The sequence below is a fragment of the Caloenas nicobarica genome, chromosome 1, assembly GCF_036013445.1.
Source record: "Caloenas nicobarica isolate bCalNic1 chromosome 1, bCalNic1.hap1, whole genome shotgun sequence".
NCBI lineage: Eukaryota > Metazoa > Chordata > Aves > Columbiformes > Columbidae > Caloenas > Caloenas nicobarica.
In genome coordinates, this window is record NC_088245.1 from 197,858,669 (window position 1) to 197,880,600 (window position 21,932).

At 40.8% G+C, this 21,932-nt stretch overlaps 1 protein-coding gene across 1 annotated transcript in view; it reads left to right on the forward strand.

Moving 5' to 3' along the window:
• The window catches only part of EXPH5 (exophilin 5), a 35,652-nt gene extending 15,790 nt beyond the window's left edge, over window positions 1-19,862 (forward strand). The window contains exons 2-6 of the mRNA XM_065658425.1: window positions 1,065-1,222; window positions 3,749-3,893; window positions 8,394-8,442; window positions 9,957-10,083; window positions 11,996-19,862. Coding sequence (XP_065514497.1) covers window positions 1,065-1,222; window positions 3,749-3,893; window positions 8,394-8,442; window positions 9,957-10,083; window positions 11,996-17,322 — 5,806 coding nt within the window. The 3' untranslated portion in view covers window positions 17,323-19,862. The remainder of the gene's footprint in view (window positions 1-1,064; window positions 1,223-3,748; window positions 3,894-8,393; window positions 8,443-9,956; window positions 10,084-11,995) is intronic.
• The last annotated feature ends 2,070 nt before the right edge of the window (window positions 19,863-21,932 follow it).

Genomic DNA, 21,932 nt, shown 5'->3' on the forward strand with positions numbered 1-21,932 from the left:
AAATTGATAACTGAAATAATTTATGTTCTCTGAGAGCATCTGTATTGCTAGACACAGGTTTTACCAGTGATTAAGGTGGAAGATTTACATGAAAGCCTTGCTAAAACACTGGTGTTACATCTCCAGGCTGTGCACAAATTCTTGTTCTGTTGCCATCAGAATCAGTTGGGGTGTGGATTTGCTGCATTTGCATCTGTGCTTTAGGCACTTGTGTAATGTCATTTGAAAACAAGTAACTTTGTATGTCCATTGCACTATTCTGACTCCTTTGAAACTGCACCTTTGTCTTTTGTGTCCAGATAAACAATTCACTCCTGTGACCTCTTGGTCTGTAACCTGAACTTGCTAGTAAACAGGTTTTTTAGTTGCAGACACATGTGTAGCTTGTTCAGCCTTCCCCTCTGCATGGCAGAACATTCAGATTCCTTATTAGTTGCTTCCGTACATAATAAACACAGGCAGAATCACTATGCAGCAAGGAAAGAGGAAAATGTGATGAACGTGTTGAACATGTTGCATTAATACATATTAGCTGAATTCACAATTTGTTATTCTCCTTTACATAGAAAATGTATGGTGGGCACCTCACTGTGAGGGCCTCAGTGAGCTTCCTCTTGAAAATCAGAATAATCTTATTGCTTCTGCTTAAATGAGTAAATAAATACTTCAAGAACTGTTTTGTTAGAGTATTATTTGTTCTAAGTTGATTATTGGTTGAACTTAATCTTACTTTCAATTAGCTTTATAATGCTTATGAATTATTACCTTATTTTGGCGAGGAAAAAGGATGCACTTCTTCAAGGCACAGAATAGTGCAAGCACATGAGTCGTCCACTTAACCTGGTCACATAATCTTATTGTTAGACTAGAGAATTCTGCTGTCACTGAAATTTTTATGTGATTGCTATGAATGTGTCATGTCTCACTGTATCTTTTAAAAAGTCATTATATGTAGAAATACACCGTAAATACCTAAACGAACAACAGGAAGAGTTTCTAATTATGTGCCTCTAGTTTCTGAAATGGCTTAAAAATAAATTTTGCACTTTTTTTTCCCTTTCTAGCAAACTTCTGAAGAGAAAGAAGTCTGAAACAGGGCTTCAGGGAGTGACTGGAGAATGGTTTGAAGAAATACAAAGAAAAAAATTTCAGAATTACAGTGATGTCAACAGAATGCTAAAACCACCATTAGAGCATCAGCTAAAGAAGAGCAAAAGCACCAGTGAGTTGCATTTTTCCATTTCCTTATCTACATGATCATGGTCACAGAACCAATGTCTTGGAGCATTTCAGACTGTAATGGCTAAGAAGTTTCTGAAATTGCATTGAGTTTCTTCTCAGGTCAAAGTTTTACCAAAGGTGTATTTTCAAAATTATTATGACTCAGACTAGACATGAGGAAGAATTTTTTTTACACTGAGGGTGGTGAAACATTGGCCCAGGTTGCCCAGAGAGGTGGCAGCAGATGCCCCATCCCTGGAAACACTCAAGGCCAGGCTGGACAGGGCTCTCAGCAACTTGATCTAGTTGAAGATGTCCCTGCTCATGGGCAGGGGGTTGGACTAGATGAGCTTTGAAGGTCCCTTCCAACCCAAACTATTCTATGATTCTGTGTCCAACCTTCTGTGGGAAAGGGAGCCTGGGTAATTTAATCCAGCACCCTGTCCATTCACATCTTGTAAACCTCCAGTGATGGGGACTCCACCACATCCCTGGGGAGGTTGTTCCAGTGATGTATTGTCCTCACTGCAAAAAAACTTTCTTAATCGAGATGAAGTTGCTATACATATAGTAAATACAGTGGTCATTTCCTAATCAAAGCAGTAATGTTTATTTTGTACAAAAACTGTTTCTGTTTTACCTCATTTTCTTAAAGAAACTAGAAGCACCTAAATGACATTTGGAATAAGATGGAAATCTGGGTTTGGGCGAGAAAGGTTTGACTGTACCAGTGGAAAAATTATCCTGGTAACATTGGGCTAAAGGCACACCAGTGCTGATTATCAGGGCGGGTGGCCAAGTCAGGAAAGTTGGACTGAGCAGGAAGCAACTTCTGGAGATCTAATTTCGCAGGTTCTGTTCCCCATCCGAAATGAACATGCACAAGAAACATGTTGTCTCTATACCAAACATGGTATTCTGTACCATGTCTTTCATCTTACATCCAGATAGTTTTCTTGCATAATATATGCTTTTATTCCATTCACATTTCTGCATGTTTTTCATTGAGCTCTTCCTATTTGTGCTTCATAGCAACTAGAAGCAGAGTCATGTATTTCAAAAGAAAAGTGAAACCCTAAAAATTTTCCTAAAACTACAGACAGATCTCTGTCTTTCCTGCCCATTTTTCCCCAACATCCCCTCTAGGCCACAGCTCTCTACTATTTCTCTCGTTCAGAAGTGGTCTGATTGATTCATTAGCTAACTAAACTCTGTGCAATTGTTCTCTGGTATTTAACTTCGAAAGCTGCTGTTTGTGTTTCAGATCTGAAGAAGGGTTTCTGTGCCTCAGAGGTTTGTCTGATATTTCCAGCTGTATAGGTCGGTTTAATAAAAGGTACTGCTTCTACCCGCAAGCCTTGCTCTGTCCATGTCCTAGACCATCCTGGCTATGGCAGAGTGCTGTTAGGACTCTCCTGATGTCACCTTCATTGTCAAGTCAAACAATGCCATCAGGAGGTTAGGCTCTGAAAGGGGTAAACGATGCAGCATTTTGCAATACACAGTGATTGTCACTGAACTGAAAACCATGTGTTATACACGGGATTTAAATCACATGACAAAAATTATTCACTTCATTTTGAACTAGGTCCAAAATACTGCCCCTTGCTGTTGTTATCGGTGATATTTTGCTCTCATTTCTGGATTTGCTTTCTCCCACAGTCGTTGGATAAGCCATTTTCAGGCTCTGGTATTGTTTCATGCATGTCATGGGGAAAAAAAAAAGATACAGTGCTTTACACCTGAGTGAAGTCTTGTTTCCTTGTGTCCTCCGGTTTTCTTTGGCATGTTTCAATAGCAAACTGAGCAGTTTCTTTCCTGAATCTACGAGCAATACTCCTTCTCTCCTTCACATGGTTTGCCGGGTGCTTTTACAGGCAGAGTGGGTTTATGTTCCGTTTGAAGCAGTCAAATCATAACCTTTCCAAATAAATCATTCCTGTTATTTTGCATTTAAAAAACCAGTTCTGATACTCAGTTTGTAGCAGAAAAAATGTATTCCCATGGCCATGGGAATCTCATAATAAAGAATCGTATGATACAGAAGACACTTTAGTCTGAATTCCTGTTAAGTAGTTACATTACAGTCTATTAAACCATTGTGTATTCAGGGCTGTCATCTTTATATTTCTTACAAAGGTGAAAATAAAGTGACTAATAATTGTGAGTGCCTCAATTTTCAAATGTCTAATTTGCCTATATTTTAAAGCGATTCTCGTTTTCAAATGGTTGAGTGCTGATTACTTTCTGAAAATCAGCCTCATTTATCTCACATGCATCACACAAACCCAATAATACTTTTTGAAACTCTAGACCTATTTGTGTTTCTCTTAGTCTTCTGGTTAGTTAGTCGTTATAAACCAGCATGTCACATAGTCTGTCCAAAAATATCGATAAAACTGGATTTTCCTGGCATAAAAGGTAAGCAAAAGAAAATTGTTCATGAAGACATAACTTTTTAATATATATTTTAATACTGTATTTAATAAGAACTTGAAATAAAACAGATTTTTTCTAATATTTTTAGATCAAACAGAATTAAAAATGTCATCCTGCACAAATCCTCAAGCACAAAAGAACACTTCGGCATCCTTTCTGGGGTTCAGATCACCTTTTGCTTGGCTTTTCTCCTTTAGAAAATCAAGGAAAAACCAGACTCAGAAGCAACCACGGTGAGCTGTAATCAGAACATACATTATTTCCAGCTTTAAAAAGTCTATGAATTGTTCCATGTTTTGCTCAGAAACCTGTGTTAAAAATAATTTTCCAGTCTCATGCCTTTCACCTCACCAGGAACACTGGGATTTTACTTGGTCACGTAATGAGAGATTGTCTGTTCTGTGTCAGAAGAATGAGGACTAAGTGACAAGTAATAGTTAAAGTCTCTTGGCTAAATCTATTTTGCACAGGTTTTGCGTGAAAGCTTTACGTGCATGAAAGCCCCTGGACGTAGCAGCTGCTGCATCCTATTTAATTCCCTCTCAAGAAGCCAAGGTGTCAGGCGCATAGGGCTCTGATGCCCTATGGCACAGGAGGAAAGCAAAACTTTCCCAGGCCAGGGCAGAGCACGTGGGCCCCAGGCTGCTTTGGTTCCCACCATTTCTAGCCCAGAGGCAGCCCAGAGGCAAAGCTGCAGCTTCAGCTCTGGCCGGGCAAACAGGGCAGCTCTCCAGAGCTTTTGTCTGCCGCACTTCGTCAGGGCTTTGGTTGCTACTGGATCTGAACCAAAGATGGTCTCACGTGCTGGAGCTGCTGTTTGAAGAGCTTCCTTCTCCCGTGCCACCTCTGCTGTTCAGAGGCGACAGGGGGGCTACGCTCGAGCTAGTTAGGCTGGTTCTCCCCTAGCTTTTGCCCTGTGTGGTCCTGTATGTTGGCAACACCTGAGTGAAATACAATTATTTTTCTGTGCATCTTAGGGTAATGCTTGGGACTGTCAATCAAAGGTGCGTTGTGCAGCGCTGTGAAATCTAAGTATGAAGCTGCGAGATCTTTGGCACAAAGAGCTGATTTTCAGTCTGTGAGTCTCAGGCTGGTGTTCTGGTCCGTGCCTGGGGCTCCTAGGTGGAATGACTGAAGACAAGGAACAGCTGTAATAAACAATGATGGGGAATGCAAGGCTTTACAGAAATGATGATTAGTCTGATATGTAGGTTTTGTAGCACAGCAGCTTGCCATTGTGGAGTGTTTGTATCAAAGCAGAGAGATGTAAGGAGAGGTTTGAATAGAGGTGGTGAGGTTAGCTTTGTGGATATTTACTGGTAACAATTCTCCTACATAGCAACGCAGCATTGAAAAAAAAAAAAAGCCAAGTTTTAACACTGCTCAGTACCTGTCATCTGGTCCCTCCTCTCTCCTGTGAGCCGGTAATGCCTTTTACACTGGACAGACCAACATTGCAGAGTAAAGGGGACTTGTGTAGCTGAGAATCAGATTTCAAGGGCTCTTTAACCCGTGTGCAGCACGGAAGCCGATGCACAAGCGAAGGTCTAGGCTTTGCTCTAGAATCTAAGCATTGAAATTATTTCTTAATTTAGGAATAAAAAAAAATAAACTGAGCCTACTCATTGCATCAGCTGTTCTAATATGTGTTTATCTGGCTTTTCCACAGAAAATCTATCGTGGCTCAGATGCCTTTGATTTCTTACTGAGCTCGGCTTGAAAAATAAACAAGTCAATCCTGACCTGTAACTGAGCTGATTGCTACATTTTCTAGTCACGCCTCTCTGTCGAAAACTTCCCCCACCCTCTTCTAGGTGTTGCCGTGGCATGTGGTTTGCTTTATGCATAGACATAGCGCTGAAATAATCTGCCTCTCACCAGGTAGAGTTATTTTGGAGAGCTAGTGAAGTACAATAGGAGGCAGCACTGTAAATCCTGTAAGTAAGCCTAACTGGCAGAAGCTTTTAAATAGCTAAATATTAATGGCTGTTTAGAGGGTCTTTTCTGTACTGGAGAGACAGTTTCATCAGCTACGGTGGTGTTTTGTGTGAGAATAAATTATGGATGCTGCAGAGAAGAGTGCGCTTGTGTGGAGATACAGAAGATGCTAATAAAAGGTTTGTAACTGTAGTCTGAAGGTAGTGAAATGTTTGATGACTTTTTGGTTCAAGGGTGCTCAGTGTTCTTGAATTCATCTTTATTCTTTTCTAATATGTGTGATTCATACCAGAAAAGAAATGCTGTTTTGTTGTGTTTTCAGCATATTTGAGTAATGTGGTTTTTTCTTAGCTGGCTTCTTATGTAGTATTGATAAGAATAGTATAGAAGAAAACAGATTACGCTTCTGATATTAGACAACTCAAAAACTTGGACAGGTGCCTCAGTGAAAATACTAATTCACAGCAGAATTTAATTCATGGATTTATATTGTTGTTACCAGTAGCGACAGGAGTAAGTAGAGTCATCCTTTAATCTGATATTCGGTTGTCGTAAAAAAGATACATAAATATATAAGTGAAAAAGTATATAATATAACTTCTTGTTTTCCGTAGTGAGTAGTATTTATCTCATGACAAATATTTCTGAACTTAAGCAGTAATTTAGCATCTTTTCTGCTTATGAATAACAGATAATGTTTACAAGTATGTGTGTATCTGCATGTGCATGTGTGTGCAAACTAATGTAAACATTGCTCAATATCCTTAACCAAAAAAGAAACTTAATTACTTTTTCCTAAAATTAAGCAATATTTCTCTGGCAGTAGGCAAAACTTTAATTTTGAAATTCTGAAAAACTTAAAAGTGTTCGGAAAAAATCATGAGGCAGTTTGAGAAGTGGGGGGTTTGGCATAGGGAAAAGATCAAAATAACCTTGTCTGTGTAAGTTGCCAGGGAGGAAAAGAAAGCAGGATGCAATGACCAGTTATTTCTGAAATAGCAGTGACCACAGAAACATGGAGGAATTTAGAATAATGCCAGAGGTGCAAATAAAAATTTAATTTTTGCCTAGACTATCAGAAGACATTTCTAACAGACATGTCTACTTCATGTAGCTTCATTGCAAGGAGCAATTGAGGCAACATCAAGCACAGCACCAAGTAGGGAGAACTGTAGAGCAGCTTTGCACAGTAAATAAAGCTGAAGAAGAGAGCTTCTAAAAGAGCTTTTACATTTTTGTTATGCACCTAATTAAATAAAATTGCTAAGCCACAGGAATTCATTGAACTTGGTTTGCAGGAAATAATTCTAAAAACTCTGAAACATAAGGTCCATTCTTAATTTGTTGTAGAAGCACTGGAACATATTAAATATTGTTTTAGTTTAAAGGAAGAGCTACGTACATCTCAGAGTCCTGCTTCTGTAAACTCGATTCAGAGGGAGCGGTAACCCACTGAATTAATGACTCTTCACACTGGGTGCTACAAGGAAAGATTAAGAATTTCAGATTCTGATTGTCTGGCTGGATCCAAAGCCCACTGAGGTCAACAGGCTTGTTTCCTTTGGTTTCAGTTGGACCCCATGTCAGAGAGGAATCCTGGTTTTACAGTTCACAATTACAGAAGCAACAACAAATTGCACCTTTCAACTGTTCTTCCCTGCCTGCAAGCACATTGCAAACAAATGACAAAGCACTTCAGGAGGAAAGGCTGGGCCACAAAGAACCTGCCAACAAGCCGGTTTATACTTGCTGTTGAAGCACAATAAAGTATTCTGAGCACAAGAAGGTTTTAACAGCCTAAGAACAAGGTCATTCAAAAAGACTTTGAGACAAACAGGACTGAGCAGAACTGTCTTCTCCTGCTTCACTTTCTCTCAAGAATTAACTTCCTGGGAAAAAGTACGGTTTCTGAGACAAGGGAGAACTGGCAATAAGCACAAGATGAGCAACATTTCCTTCAGGGCTTTTGAAGGAGCTGAGTTTTGCTTAGTTGTAAAATAAGGATCTGCAGACTTGAATACACTCAGTGAAGTCAGGTCCTGTTCTTGTTTCTTTAGTTTGTTTTGTATTTATATGTCTGCAAGTCACTCTGTAGAACAGAATACCTTTTATGTTCAGGGCTTCTCAGCTTGTTCTAACCACTGCATTACTCACAGATGCTCCAGCCAGTTCTCCGCCAAGCCCTTGCAGTCTTTTTTAGCTTAGGAAAGCAGATGAGCCTTCTACTATATGTTAAAAATTGGTAAATAAAGTCTGTTTTGGGTGAGTAGCAGCAAGTTCCAAAGTTCACACTGAAAACAATCTGCTGTCTGTCTCTCCTCCTTCACAGGGGCAGAGCAGAGCTCTGCGAGTCTGAGCAGGGTGAAATAGAAGAGAAAAACTAATAGAATTGCAGATGCAAACCACTTACAGATTTACAAGTAGTTAACTACTAGCCATTTGTAGTACCTACTAAATTATTGTTGTTTGGAAAAGGAAGTAATACCATCTTATCATAAGGCTGGATTGAAAGAATTACTTCATGGCTGTTGCAGACATTGCGATATCAGTAGGCTGAGTTCATTCTTGGCTGTGCAGCTACAAGATTTGCAAGCTGACAAGGCCAAACCAAATGGTACATTTCCCCAGAGTTTTTTTGTTAGCAGGATGTTTTGGGGAGGAAGGATGGATTTTTCATAGAGCAGCCTTTTTTTCAGATGCTTCTCCATAGTTGTTAAACTGCTGGATATTTACTACCTGGTATAATTACATCATGATTCTTTTCAAAAACAACATTTAAATCCTTCTGCCTACAGATATGACAGTTCTGCTAGCTTGTCTCCGAACGTGGAAGAAATGGCAACAGTAAGTAGCTTATAACCTTTATTGTCAGCAATATTTAAACCAGAGATTTTTCCAAAACTAGTCCTCTTTGTTTAAGTTGTTGATATAACACCTGTTTAAATATTATTCTTGCAGTTCTTGTTTTAAACACCAAGTAAAATGTTCATATTGTGAACCTGTTGGATGCAGTAGAATGAATTTACCGTGTTAGCTACGCAAGCCCAAAGCTTTCCTAGGTCAGCTCTAAATGAAGCTCTGATCAGGTTTCATTTCTCTCTTAATGACCAAATAATTGCACGGATCATTTCCTAGGCCCAAACCCTCACATATTTTGGCAACTGTAACCAACCTGCCAATAAGTCAAAACTCACACTGAGTAAATAATCTAGTGTATTTACTTTGTTTCTTTTCATTTGTACAAGAGTGAATAAGAGTGGCTGATTTGGGCAGGCAGTAAGCTGGAGCCTCTCCTGCAACATTTCCATGCATAGAATTACTGTGCAAATTTAAATTTTGACAGTAGGAAATTATTTTTTGGCTGAATGTTCCATTTTTTAAGCACAAGCTCAATTTAAGGATGAAACAATAGGTTTATTTCTGGTGTAATTTAAGTGCACACTGTTGAAATATACAGATTTTCTCCAAGGACTATATTTACTATTTTAATTACTTTATTGCCCTGTATTACTAAGATGTCATTTTTTCCTCTTCAACTGTATGGTATAACCACAGAGGGGACTAAGAAGGTTTACAGTATGTAATCAAAGGTATAGAGGAGGTAAATTGGCCACCTCCCTTCTCTCATATTTCAAAAACAAAGGGATGATCTCTATTAATGTATGACTGAACTAAGATCTTATCAGAGAATCCTGCCTATTATATAAATAGACTATTGCAGCTAGACAAGTAAAATGTTATGAATAATGAGAACTAAAAAGTAGTAAGAGTTTTTATTTAAAAAAAAAAAAGGAGCGAGAGTCTCAGCAAAAACAAATCAGCAGTTCAGCAGTTGTCTGCGCTTCTACCATCTGAGACTGTGAGCTGAGAGAAATATGGGTGGGATAGGAACCTCCTCTCCAGCTTAACGCACAAGCTAAACTCATTTTCCCCACTGCTAAGGCAATTTATCACAGCTCCCAAATGGCTGTCTTGCAATATGAAAATTAACTGTGGTGTTTAATTATTAAATCTCTGTTAGGAGGTCAGTGTATGAATTTTAAAATATGCTGGTCAAGGAAGAAGTGATTGGGAAAAACTAAATTAAGAGATACAATTCAATGAGAATGCATATGGAGAAAATAAGTAAACTATGCCTCTTATTTTAAGGTCATTATAACTCATATATCTGAAACAAGACTAAACTGCATGCAACTTTACAATCTTCAGTTGTATATTTTAATAATACAGTATTTAATAGACCCACAAAGAGTTGACTGACCTTTGTGACTTTTGACACAATTTGTGATGTGACACCTGAAATGTGATTTGAAGCCACGTGTTGAACTAATGTCACGTTGCCTTGGAATTTTTGACAGGCTAAAATGTGTAATTCCCCAATGTCAGCTGAAACAAGTGGTTGTTCTCGTGATGCAAACCAAGATGAAATGATGGAGAAAAGTGCACAGGAGTGGAATGAACAGCTAGAGAAGGAGTTTTTCAGTGGTAAGTGTGTGTCCTTACTTTGTTCTGATACTGTTGTTACCAGAAGTGACAGTGGTGACTGGTTTCAGACAATTTTCAGCAAAAGCATAGGCTGTAAAGATATGGCTCATTACTTTCTAGTCATAGTGGCTACTTTTTGCTGGCTTCATCTGACAGCAGAATGTCTGACATCGATGTGTTACTGGTCACTCTTAGAGTGCATTTCATTTCATACTTATCCAGTTCAGAAGAATCACACTGTAAAAGTGTACATTTCTCTCTGCTGATCCTGACAGGAGCCTATATCGCATCCTTTAGATGCGGACATGCAGTTGTGTGAGAAGAATTTCATCCCCGTTTCCTGTATGCGTAATTTTGATAATGATGAATTACTGGGCCTGTTTTTAGGAATTGTAAAGCCTCAGACCACAGAAGCAAGAGGCATTATGGCATTCAGTTAGCTTTCTGGGAACCCTTATAGCACCAGTCAAAAGTTGCCAGTTCTTTTTTTTCCTCACTGCTGGGAAGTGAGGCAAGGTCAGACCCAGCCTATGGAAGTACAAAGATGTTCTTCCATAAACCTTTTCAGATCTATGCAAGAAAGTGTACATAAATATTACTTTCTACCACCTAAAGTTACAAGAGATCACAGACAGAAAGCACGATCGGCAAGCAGTGGGTGAGTCGGTAGCGCTGGAAGAGGAGCACGCTGCACAGTGGACAGTTGTTCTCCCAAAACCCGCAGGCCTGTCATGGCTTTTGGGTGTCAGTCACAACTGTGCACACTTGCCCGCTGACAGAGAAAAACCGTGTGTAGCTTGGTTGATGTCCTCCAGATGAAAGACTCAGAAACAACTTGTCTTTTTTCTTGTACTAAACTCTCTCAGGTATCTTCTCTCTTCTGTGCTGAAGGGAAACTTAGAAAAATGGAAAATTTTAGTACCTTTGTATCACTTTTAATTCCAACTATACATACCTAGCAATGCTTTCTTAATGATTCTGAACTATTAGCACAGATCCGTAATGACTGATCAGTTAGTCCATTTCCTTTAAATGGATTAGGAAATGCTATCACAAACCAGCCCTATCCATTTGTGGTTATATCTTACATGTACTATTTTCAAAACAAAAAAATACTATTAGCAAAGGCATAATTATTTTTGCCAATAAAAATACTTTTAACACATTGCTGTCACTTAGTCTTATGACTGAGTATCTTGGCTAACTGAGCTGTCTAGTGTTTAGTTCCAGTTCATGAAAGTGTCTACATATATAAATACAGCATTGTTGCTAGAATGAATCACAGGTTCCTAATGATTTTGTTACCCTTTCTTACCCAGAAAAAGCCATTTTCAGAAAGTGCTCATTTTAAAATAATAAGCTACAATTTAGTAGTTCTTAGTAGTTCTTTTCTGGATGAAAGAAAGAGTGGACATACCAGACTACTAAATATGCTTGTTCGATGGTTCGCAGGATTCTGTATTTTCTTAGTTACATCATAACTGTGCTTTGTGAACAGGCAGAAAGGTCCATGTTTGCTTATCAGCCTAGTGATTTTTTCTCAGGGATTTTTTGCTTGCAAACTAGATTTGGAAAATTTGCACACACACACATATATAGCTCATGAGTAAGAATTCAGACTTCAGATTGTTTTGTTTTTCTTTTAAGTAGCATAAAGACTAACATTTACATACAGAGCAGTTTTGAGATCGGTCATGGAGCAGCGCATTTCTTTCCTTGTAGTCATAATGGGTGACCACTGAAAGGAGCTGTGGAGGAAGAATGTGTGGTTTGGGAAGGGTTTTGAATGCTGAGAAGCTGACACCTTTCAAAACCAGTTCTAATTATTAATGTAGTACATGAAACTTTAAAATAAATAGTCAGATGATTGTTAAAGAAAACAAAACCAAGTATCTGTTTTTTTCCTGTGCAGTTCTAAATGATCTGGATGACCAGCTTGCCCAGGAACAAGCCCAAGACCCATTGGAAAGGACAGTTTCTTCTGGCAGTGCATCAAATGTGCAATACAGTAGTGCATTCCCTACTTCAAAGAGGCAGACTGCTAGTAGAGGGCAACACAGACATGACTGGAGCGACATGCCTAGCACGTTTTTCCCAGATGGACTGAGAACAATAAGAGCCAAAGATGAACACAAGATTTTCATCAGACCGAGGAAGTTACAAAATGCATTTATAAACTGGCACCAGACAGCTTTTCCAGAAGATTACAAGTACGGTGATCCAGTCGATGGAAATCCTCATCTGCTAAGCAGCAGGCTGTCTTCTGTTTCTTTCGGACGGTCATCAGAGGGTAGCTTATATCCTCCTTCCATAACACAGAACAGTGGATTTAGGCACAAGGGTTGTATGAACAGGGATAGAGCTGGCAGAAGTTACTCTGTGTCTTCCCTTCGGAGATGTCCCTCATCAGTATCTTCTGACCAGCTATCAGCATCTAGTTTACAAGATCCATTTTCAAGGGAGAGCAGCAATGGTTTTGTACCAAGGTTTGGTCGACAAAACCCAAAGAGAATTCCTCTTTCTTCTATTGTATGGAACAACACACCAGACTCTCCTGGACAAACATCAACTCAAGAAACAATATTTAGAACCCAATCACTGATGGAGTTTCATGCTGCAGACCATGGTAGATGTGCTAGCTCTTTGCAAGAAACCAAGAAATACGCATGTTGCCACTCAAAACATCACTACAGAAGATCTATTTCAAGCAGTAGTTGCTTTAGTAGAGTTAGTTGCCCTGACACAGCTACTTCTCCTTTGTCCTTTGATAACTGGGAAAATTATCCATTATACAAATCGGAAAATAATCTCTCTAGAGCCTACTATAGAGATACTTCTTCTCATGGCAAGTTGTATGCAAACCAAAAAAATTCCCTTTATGGAAAAAAAGACAGCTATTGTTCCTGGGCTGATATTCCTCAGTACTACAGTGATAAAGCGTTTATTTCCCCTGATGGCAGCTTTGAAGTGATTACGGCTAATTTAAATGACCAGCAGTGGGCACATAGAAAGAATGCCAAGTTTGGTTCACAGTGCCTGCAGAACGATTTTCACATGTATTCTCCAGAAAATACGAATACCAAAAGAATAACAAGAAGTGCAAATAGAAATTTTTCAGAATTCACTGAGCACTGTCAACCTTGGCTAAGTTGTAACTCCTCTTCTTCAGTTTCGCCATCTACTCTCAGAAATGATGAGTCAGTCTTTCCTAATTTGAAGAACCAAACAAAACATATAGGACTGAACAGGAATTCAGTCGTTATCCAAAGAAGTAGTGAGACAGACTGTACACAGCTAGAAAAGGCTGAAGGTATGAAGCTGCCAGATAAAGACATGCCATTACAGTCAGTTTCTCAACAAACAGATACAAACAACATCAACAGCCAGAGTCTTCCCTCTAACAGCCTTGCTTCTGCCATGCTGCAAAGAGATGCGTCTCTCTTTAACACAATGAGGTCAAAGAGACAAACCCAAGCCACTGCCAGAGGAGATACTGCAAAAATATATATATCAAACGGTGATAAAAGAAATGTACACATGAAGGAAAACGATTGCCCACCCAACAGTGTGTTCAGTCTGCCTCCCTGTATTTTGCTGGCTGATGAGAGCAGGAAGGAACCTTTCCTTCCAAATCAGAAAGAGTTGGAACATAATCTACATTATGCAACAAAAAGAGAGAGCATCAAACAGGATAATCGGAGTGCGCAAGCCATTAATCAAGCTACTCTGAAGAGACGGTCGTCACTGCTGAATGTTCCTTCTGCTCCATCCACTGAAAAACTAGCAAACTGTCAAGGCATGTTGTCCTGTCCTCCTGGACATTCATCCAGCTCCTCACAAAGCTCTCCACAAGCACTTTCTCATAAAGACAATTCTAAATGTTTAGGAACACTAACTCGCTCTTCAGCACATTGCAGAGTTACTGAATCTCAAGAAGAAGATGGAAAAACAGCTCAAGTGAGCAGAACAGGTGTTACCAAAACAATTTCACACAAAACACTGCAAAATACAAGCACTTTAGTTACTAAGGACTGTAATAGACAATTCACTACTCGTTCTCCACAAAATGAAAATTCTGGAAATATTTATATGCATTGCTTTGATGGAGACCCCAAAACCTCTGAACGAAGTTTAAGTTATTTGTGTCTTGAAAAAGAAAGTGGAAAAATAAGGAGTAATTCACCTTGTATTGAAAGGCTTCACAAGCAAGACAGCTTGCTGAGACACAGCAGTAGCTACAGCATTACTGGCTCCCCGAGCAGAAACAGCCTCAAATCTCCTGACCCACTTGTTATTTATTACACTTTGCCTAGAAAATCAGCTAGCATTGCTGGCAGTATTATGTCAGACATGCCCATCTCTTTACCTAGAGAAAGTAGAACAAGATATGATTGTAGAGCTGATGCCTTTTGTTCTAATCAAAGAGATGTGTCTTGTTTAGACTCAGAACATTCCTTTTTAACATCAGCATCAGTAAATGCTGCTAAAAGTAACAAAGAAAAAGATTACCCCAGCCCTTTAACCAAAAGTCCTAATGATTCAGTAAGTAGTAGTACATCAGTTGAACTGACAGACAAATGTAAACATCTAGGCAGAAGAGAATCCTCTGTGTTTTCAGATTGTAAGGAAAGGGTAAATTTTTTGCAGAAATTAAAAACTACAAGCACATTTACAGTTTGTGTTGATGAAGATCATGTCAAGTATCATGAACTAGTTTCAGTTTATTACACATTACCACGGAGGCATTCAAGAACATTTTGTAACCTCTTTAGAGATAATCCAGAGGATGCAGATTCACCTTGTCCCAAAGAAAATGCTCAGTCACCAAGAACACAAAACAAGAAAATCGAAGGTCATGTGAGTTTAGCGAATGTTTTCTTCCCCAGTACTCTGGAAAAAGAGGTGCCTTTGTATTCTTCTGACCAAGTATCTTCAGCTCCAGTCACACCTCAGAACTTAGGAACTGCTGTTGATAGTGAGGAAGAGAATTCACACTTACCTCCTAGTTCTGAAAATATAAGTTTTTCAAAGTCAATGAATGTGGTACGTAACAGGATAGATAGTTCAGCAGATCTTTCATTAGCAGAAAATGTGCTTTCTGATGTGATGACAAAAGAAACTTCATTTGATGGTCTACAATCCGCTGCAATAGTGGCTAAGTCAGGCAAGGCCATTTCTCGTGCTTCAAGCAACCAAAATACAGAAAAGTGTCTAAAAGAAAAGAAGGAAATTTTACAAACAGCCACACCACTCATGTCCACTTTATCAACCCCTCCCAAGCCAGGCAGATGTTTAGGGAATCCTTTATATTCTACTTCAACAAATACAAATATTATGCAGAAGGGAAATTCTGAAAACTGCTGTCAGCCCCCTAAAGTGAACACCAATAAAAATCTGAATAGTTTCCTCCTCTACCAGAGAGAGAGGAGTTCCCTTGGAAGGAACCGTAACACAGCACCTGCTGACGTGCCACTTCCTCCTGCGGAAGACACGTACAGGGATAGTACAGAAGTCAAACCAGGAGTAAATTTCCTGCACCAGACCACCCCTGTGTATAGTAAGTGTAGTGAACTGCAATTAAGGGCTGACAGTTCTAGAAAGAATGCAAATGATTGTAGAAAAGTGCTTTCAGAGTCTCAGAACAAAGCATCTGAGGTAAGCACAGCTTCAAGTGCTGATCCATTACTTCAGCTAGACGAAGTGGTTGGCACAGCTACAGATGAATTAAAGAATTCAAAAATTAAAGAAGAGCAAAACTCGCAGAGTACTCAGATAGGTAAAGATTATAGTGGTTTGCAGGAATCACAGGAGCACAGCAAAGGCAGCCTGAACATTAACTGCAAAGATAAAGTCCTCAGGGTTACACAAGATCAGAAGATACCACAGAGTGTGGAAGACGAGAACAAGCTTCTCTCTGACTGCACAAAAGACAAAGTCAAAGATATGGAAAAAAGGAAAAACAGACCTTCAATTAAAAATAAACTGGCAGCTGTTTACAAAACAAGTCGAAAATTTTCAAGTAAAAATTTACCCCCCAAACCACACATAAGTAACATTTTTTCACAGAACAATAGAAGTGCCACTTCTTTAGAGGTCGACATGTCCCTCGACTCATTGATTTCAATGGATTCCCATCAGCCATTCCTGCAGTTGGACAATGAAAATCAGAATCACAGTCTGAACGCTGATAAGAATACACCAAGACCAAGACCAGCTGAGAATAAGAAGACTGAAAATCAGAATGATCCTTCTTTGCTTGTTAATAACACCAGCTGGAGCTCTTTTACAAGCTCATACACCCAGAAGGAAGCCATCAGTTCCAAAAAAACTACAGGGGAAGTGGAAAATAGGCCAAGTCTTACAACCCTTTTTCCAGATAAAGCAATAACCACAAGAAATAAGAATTCCCAAACACTTGATCTCAGGTTAGAAAGCAAAAGCCAGCCCATCTCTCCTAGTGCTACTGCGTCAGACCCATTGGATGATGAGAAAAACAAAGCTAGCAGTTGTCCCAGCAGTGCTCCCTTGCCACTTTTAACAGACAAAAACTCGAACAGGTATGTAAATAGCTGCTTGCAGGCAGACTTATGTCCAGAGCAAAACTTGACTTCCCAGAGAGTGCTTGGTCTGTGTCAAAATACCTCTCAGGCTCCTGGCCCAAAAAATGCCAACTTGCGTAGCTATGAGGTGCGCAAGAGTCATGCCAGAAGTCAGCGTGAGCGTCGCCTTTCTGAGAGTATTTGTGCTCAAGATTTCCATGAGACCTTTGCCTTGGGGAGCAATATTCTACCAAAAGATGGAATACACGGGAAGAGGTTTAAATCTTACTCAGAGCTGTTGTCTTGTGATGAAAATGAAAACTGGGCATCGGACGATGAAAAGTGTTACAACACTAGAAATTTTATGTATCCTTCAGTTGAATTTGGTATATTTGGCAAAGAGCAACAGCTGGCTTTCCTGGAAAATATCAAGAGGTCACTCACAGAAGGGCGGTTATGGAGACCTTGTCTTCTTAATAACCCTGGTGCTCTCAGAGATGGAGAGAGCCCTTCTATAAACAGGGCTGAGCTTTTGAGCTCAAGTTCTGCTGGGAGCAAAATGTCATCGGCTGCTTCATCGCCCCGAGAGCTGACTGATATCTATGGGGAAGACCCAGCAGCTTATTCGGACTCTGACAGTGATACCACCACCGATGACGAGTACTACCTAGATGAGGTAGATAAAGAATCAGAGCTATGAAGGGCCAGTGGTACTAAGATGGCATGATAGCTCGGTAGTTTTTGGGCAGGCAAAACCATGTAAAATACTTTGAGCCAGTTCATGTGCTGCTATAAACTGGTACAACTTCATTAGTTTTAAAGAAGTTAGTATGCCATGTTAGCTGAGCATTTGACTTTTATATTAAATATGTGGCTTCATCATTGTTGTTTCTCCCAGCAGGGAAAAAGAATGTTAAAAAATCCCTTCCCAAAATAATAGAAGGTAAACAGCTGTAGAGCTTTGGGCAGTGTAGCTCCAGAGATGGCTTTCCTCTGAGTCAGCAGGCAGTGGCTTAGGCTCCTGCCAGCTACACAGTGCTGGAATGGATTAATTCTAGCTTAAGCTACATTTTCTTAAAACATTTAACAGAAAAACAAGAGGTTACTTTGCTGATAAATTGCCGTTTCTCCAGTTTTCCTTGTTTACCAGATCAAGAGTGATATGCCAATCCATCCCACCCAGCAAACATCCCCACAAAATGAAAGCTGTTCATTTTTTACAGCATATTCTGTTATGAATGTTTTTTTTCTGCGTTCCTGGGAAGTGGAGCAGCAACGTCCCCAGTGGCATTTGTTCTGCCGTGCAGTTGACGCGGATTCCACACCAGGAGTTTTCACCTCAGTACTGCAAGATCCGTGAGCAGTGTGAATTACAGACGTGTTGCTGGTGCATGGGCAACAGCTCAACAAAGGGCACAGCACTGGAAAACTCCCCAAATTCGTGAGGATCTTAAGAAACACAGCTGAGCACAGAAATCTGCTTTTCAGACATGGGAGATTGATAAGCAGCACAGCTTCGGTTACAGTCGAGATGAATGGCCAGATTTCTGCCTTCGATTTAGGAACAGGTTAATTTGCATTAGTAATTCAACATTTCAAACCATGCAAAAATGTTAAAAGGTTTACCCTGTTTATTTCCTATATAAACCTCATAGGTTGAATCCTAAGTTGTCCTAACTGTAACCAACACAAGTTGTTACATCCCCCCCGTTCTGCCGGGCTGGTCCCCGGGGGAGGCACCTGCTGCCACTGCAGGTTCTTTCGGGGAGCAGCACCCACAGCGCCCGAGAGGCCGCTCAGCTGCATCGCAACTGCGCCCTGCAGACTGGCAGCTTTTACATACAAAGGAAATAAAACCAGTAAGAAATGCTCTTTGCCTTTTCCTAAATTACTGTCCCTTTTTGCTGTTTTTTCAACCGTTCCTGCTGTCACCACTGTACTTTTTATCCTTCAAACTGAACAGCTATAAACATTTTTCAGGGGCTCTTCTTTGGCCACGCTAATAATGTAGTGTTATTACTCAGTAGCCAAAACTTGTCCCTGGCTATTAAATTTCTAACTAAGATTTGACCTCTTTTTATGCAAAATCAAAAGTGGCTCACTGAACCAGAAGATAGTATTTTTAAATAATTACACATCTGCTTTATTTCTAATTTCACATATGGTCTAAAATGATGATCCCTATTTTTGATACCTTTTTTAATTCAATAAAATTTCTGTAGGGTGTAAGTGTATTTTTGTAACTGGAAGGACAGTATACTGGTATTTTAAAATAATATATTTTACACAAAACAAGCAATGCTTGTATCACCGACTTGTTATCACTCCTCAAGAAGCTAAAAAATGAAAATATTGTAGTAGGTAACTGGTATCCTTATTTTTTTATACCGTAAACTTCGTTAAAGAAGTGGGTCTGTAGTTCAAATCTGTACCGATATATAAGTATTATTGCTTTATACTGGGGTAACTTGTCTTTTGTTGTACATAGAAGGACTAATATAAACTATGTATTTATAGCCAGAATTGATCTCTAGAACATGCCTGTTTTGGAAGGATCTAGCATAGGCTGACATAGGCAATGCTGGAAGGAAATGACTACTGTATAATTGCAATCTTGTGAAATGTGGTGTTCTAAGGAGAAATAATGTTTTTTCTGTAAATGGCTCTATTCTATACCTACAGGATTCTGTAGAGTAAGACAATAAAACCAGCTGAGTATCATCAGGAATTGCTGCTGCTGTACATTTCTGCAAAATATGTTAATAAACAATGGGGTATACCAGCCTACATAAGGTAAAGAATAATAAAATCAACGTTTACAAGGGAAGTAAATGGTCATACAGTTTTTTCTTGACTAGAAGTGGATGGTTTAGAACATTTTTATTTATAGATATTTTCTACCTGTTCAACAGAAGTTGGATTAAGTTCTCAGCTTGTTGGCATAATTTTTTTTCATTTGCTGTGCTATGTATGTACAGGAAACCAGGTGGCTTGATTTAATATAAGCAAGTAAAAACTTTTTGGTCATAAATCAGTTGTGGAAGACTGCAGCCTACTGAGGATCTGTAAACTAATATTTACACTGAATAGCGGTATTCTGTAAAACAGTCAATTGGGTGAAAAGAGAGAGAGAAATACCCAATGAGTAGCGATCAACTCTTGAGTTTATCAGAGCCAGATTTTGACACCTCTGCTCTTCCAAGCTTTTTCTTTGGCAAAAGTGTATTCTATAAATGTTCATAATTTATAGAATTTTCGTATTTAAAATTATTTGTTAGGAATAAATTCTGCATTGAAATGAAAAAGATGTGTTGGTACTTTGTTTGTTTTTCACTTACTATGAATGCCATAGACAGTTTATTTTTAAAAAAAAATCTCATAAAATCCAGCATCATAAGTATTGTTGCCAAGGTGCTGATGGCAAACGATGCCACAGATTTAAAACAGGGTGCCCGGCCTGGCTCCATCGCGCAGCTGTGGGCAGCGGTGACGGTCACACCAGCTCCTGGCTCCTGGTGCCGTGTGCATAGTGCTGCCCTCTCCTTCCCCACCAGCCGATGAGTCTATTGTACACAGAGTCTTCCATCAGTAGTATCTTTACAGTAGACAGGTTAAACTCTTAGAGAGCCTTGTGCCTACAACTTGCCTTGAGGAGCCGATACTCCATGTAGGGGCCAAGGGTGGTGTTTGATGAGTAGTTTTACAAGGTGATGAGCTCCACGTGAGAATCACTTCAGCTGGAATTGCCTGAGCGGAGCCTGACGGCCATGTGCAGGGTGTTGGGGTGTGAGACTCACCAGTACCTCTCAACCTTAATTACTACAGCCAGGTACCAGGGGTTGGGTGACGCAGTCCCTCAGCCTGGTTTCAGAAGGAAACATTGTTTATGAGCTAAGGTGGTGCTTCTGGCTAGATCTCTGTCCACCTTTTAGGTCGTTTGTGTCCCCAGATGACATTTGACCTTTCTAACATCTCAATGACATTTGAAAGAAGGGACAGAAGTCTCGTGGTTTCATCACGGCGTAGCTCAGGCTGGAAAAGACCTCAGGAGGTCTCTGCTCTAACCTCCTGCTCTCAGCAGGTTGGCTCTGAGGTCAGGCAGGCTGCTCAAGGCTTCATCCAGTTGGGGCTTGAAAATGTCTGAGGACAGACAGAGACTGTCCTCAGCCTGACTGTCAACTTGTGCCTCTGCCTGACTGTGCTCATGGGAGAAACATCACAGAATCACAGAATGTCACGGGTTGGAAGGGACCTCAAAAGATCATCTAGTCCAATCCCCCTGCCAGAGCAGGAACACCCAGATGAGGTTACACAGGAGGCGTCCAGGTGTAACATGTTACAGGCTGAGCCTTTCTTCTTTCAACTTATGCCAGATGTTTCTCATCCTTCCGCCTATCTCCCCAAGGGCACTGGGGGCTTCTGTAAGGTCCATCCCCTCCCTGAAGGCATCTCTGCTCCAGGCTGAACAAGCCCAGCTCTCCCAGCCTTGCCACACAGGGCCAGTTCTCAGCCCCATCATGTCAGTGGCCTGCCCTGAATTTGATCCAGTTTGTTGATATCTTCTACTGGGGAGCCCAAAACTGGATGCAGCATCTAGATGTGGTCCAACAAGTACTGAGTGGAGGGGAGTAACTACTCCCTTCGACCTCTGGCTCTGGCCCCGCTCGTACAGCCCAGGCTGCCATTGGCCATCATTGCTGTCAGGACTTGCTGGTGGCCGGTGTCCCCCTCACTGCCCACCAGGACCCCAGAGACGTTCTCTCAGAGCTGCTCTGGGTAACCAGTCCCAGCGCAGGGACGGCTCCTTCCCAGGGACAGGGCCCCAAAAACACCAGTAGGCCCTGACCCTCACCTCCAGGGCTCCCCCGCCACCCTGCCCATGGCCCAGAACTCCATTTCAGCCCAGCCTGGAACAACCAGTCCCTGCCCCAGCGATGCTGCAGGACGTTGGTCTCCATCTCCCCACAGCCCTGCCTGGCCAGCCACAGGTCCCACCAAGCCTGGCCCCACCTGCAGGCTGACCTCCCCAGGGCCCCGCAGCCATCCCAGACCTGTGTCTGACCCTGGTTCTCCTCACAGGGCCTGATCCTGATCTGCAGATTGACGTCCCTGCCTGCCCTCAGCCCTGCCCGGCCCCAGAAGCTGCTGTGGGCTCTCGGCTGCCCCAGGTGCTGTTTGCCCTGGAGAGGCCCTGCTGCCAGCCATGGTGCTGTGCTCCTCAGCCCCATTCCCCAGGGAGCAGCCTGCCCTCGCTGCTCCCTGGCATCCAAGTTCAGGACTTTTTGTTGAATTTCATGGCCAATTCCTCCA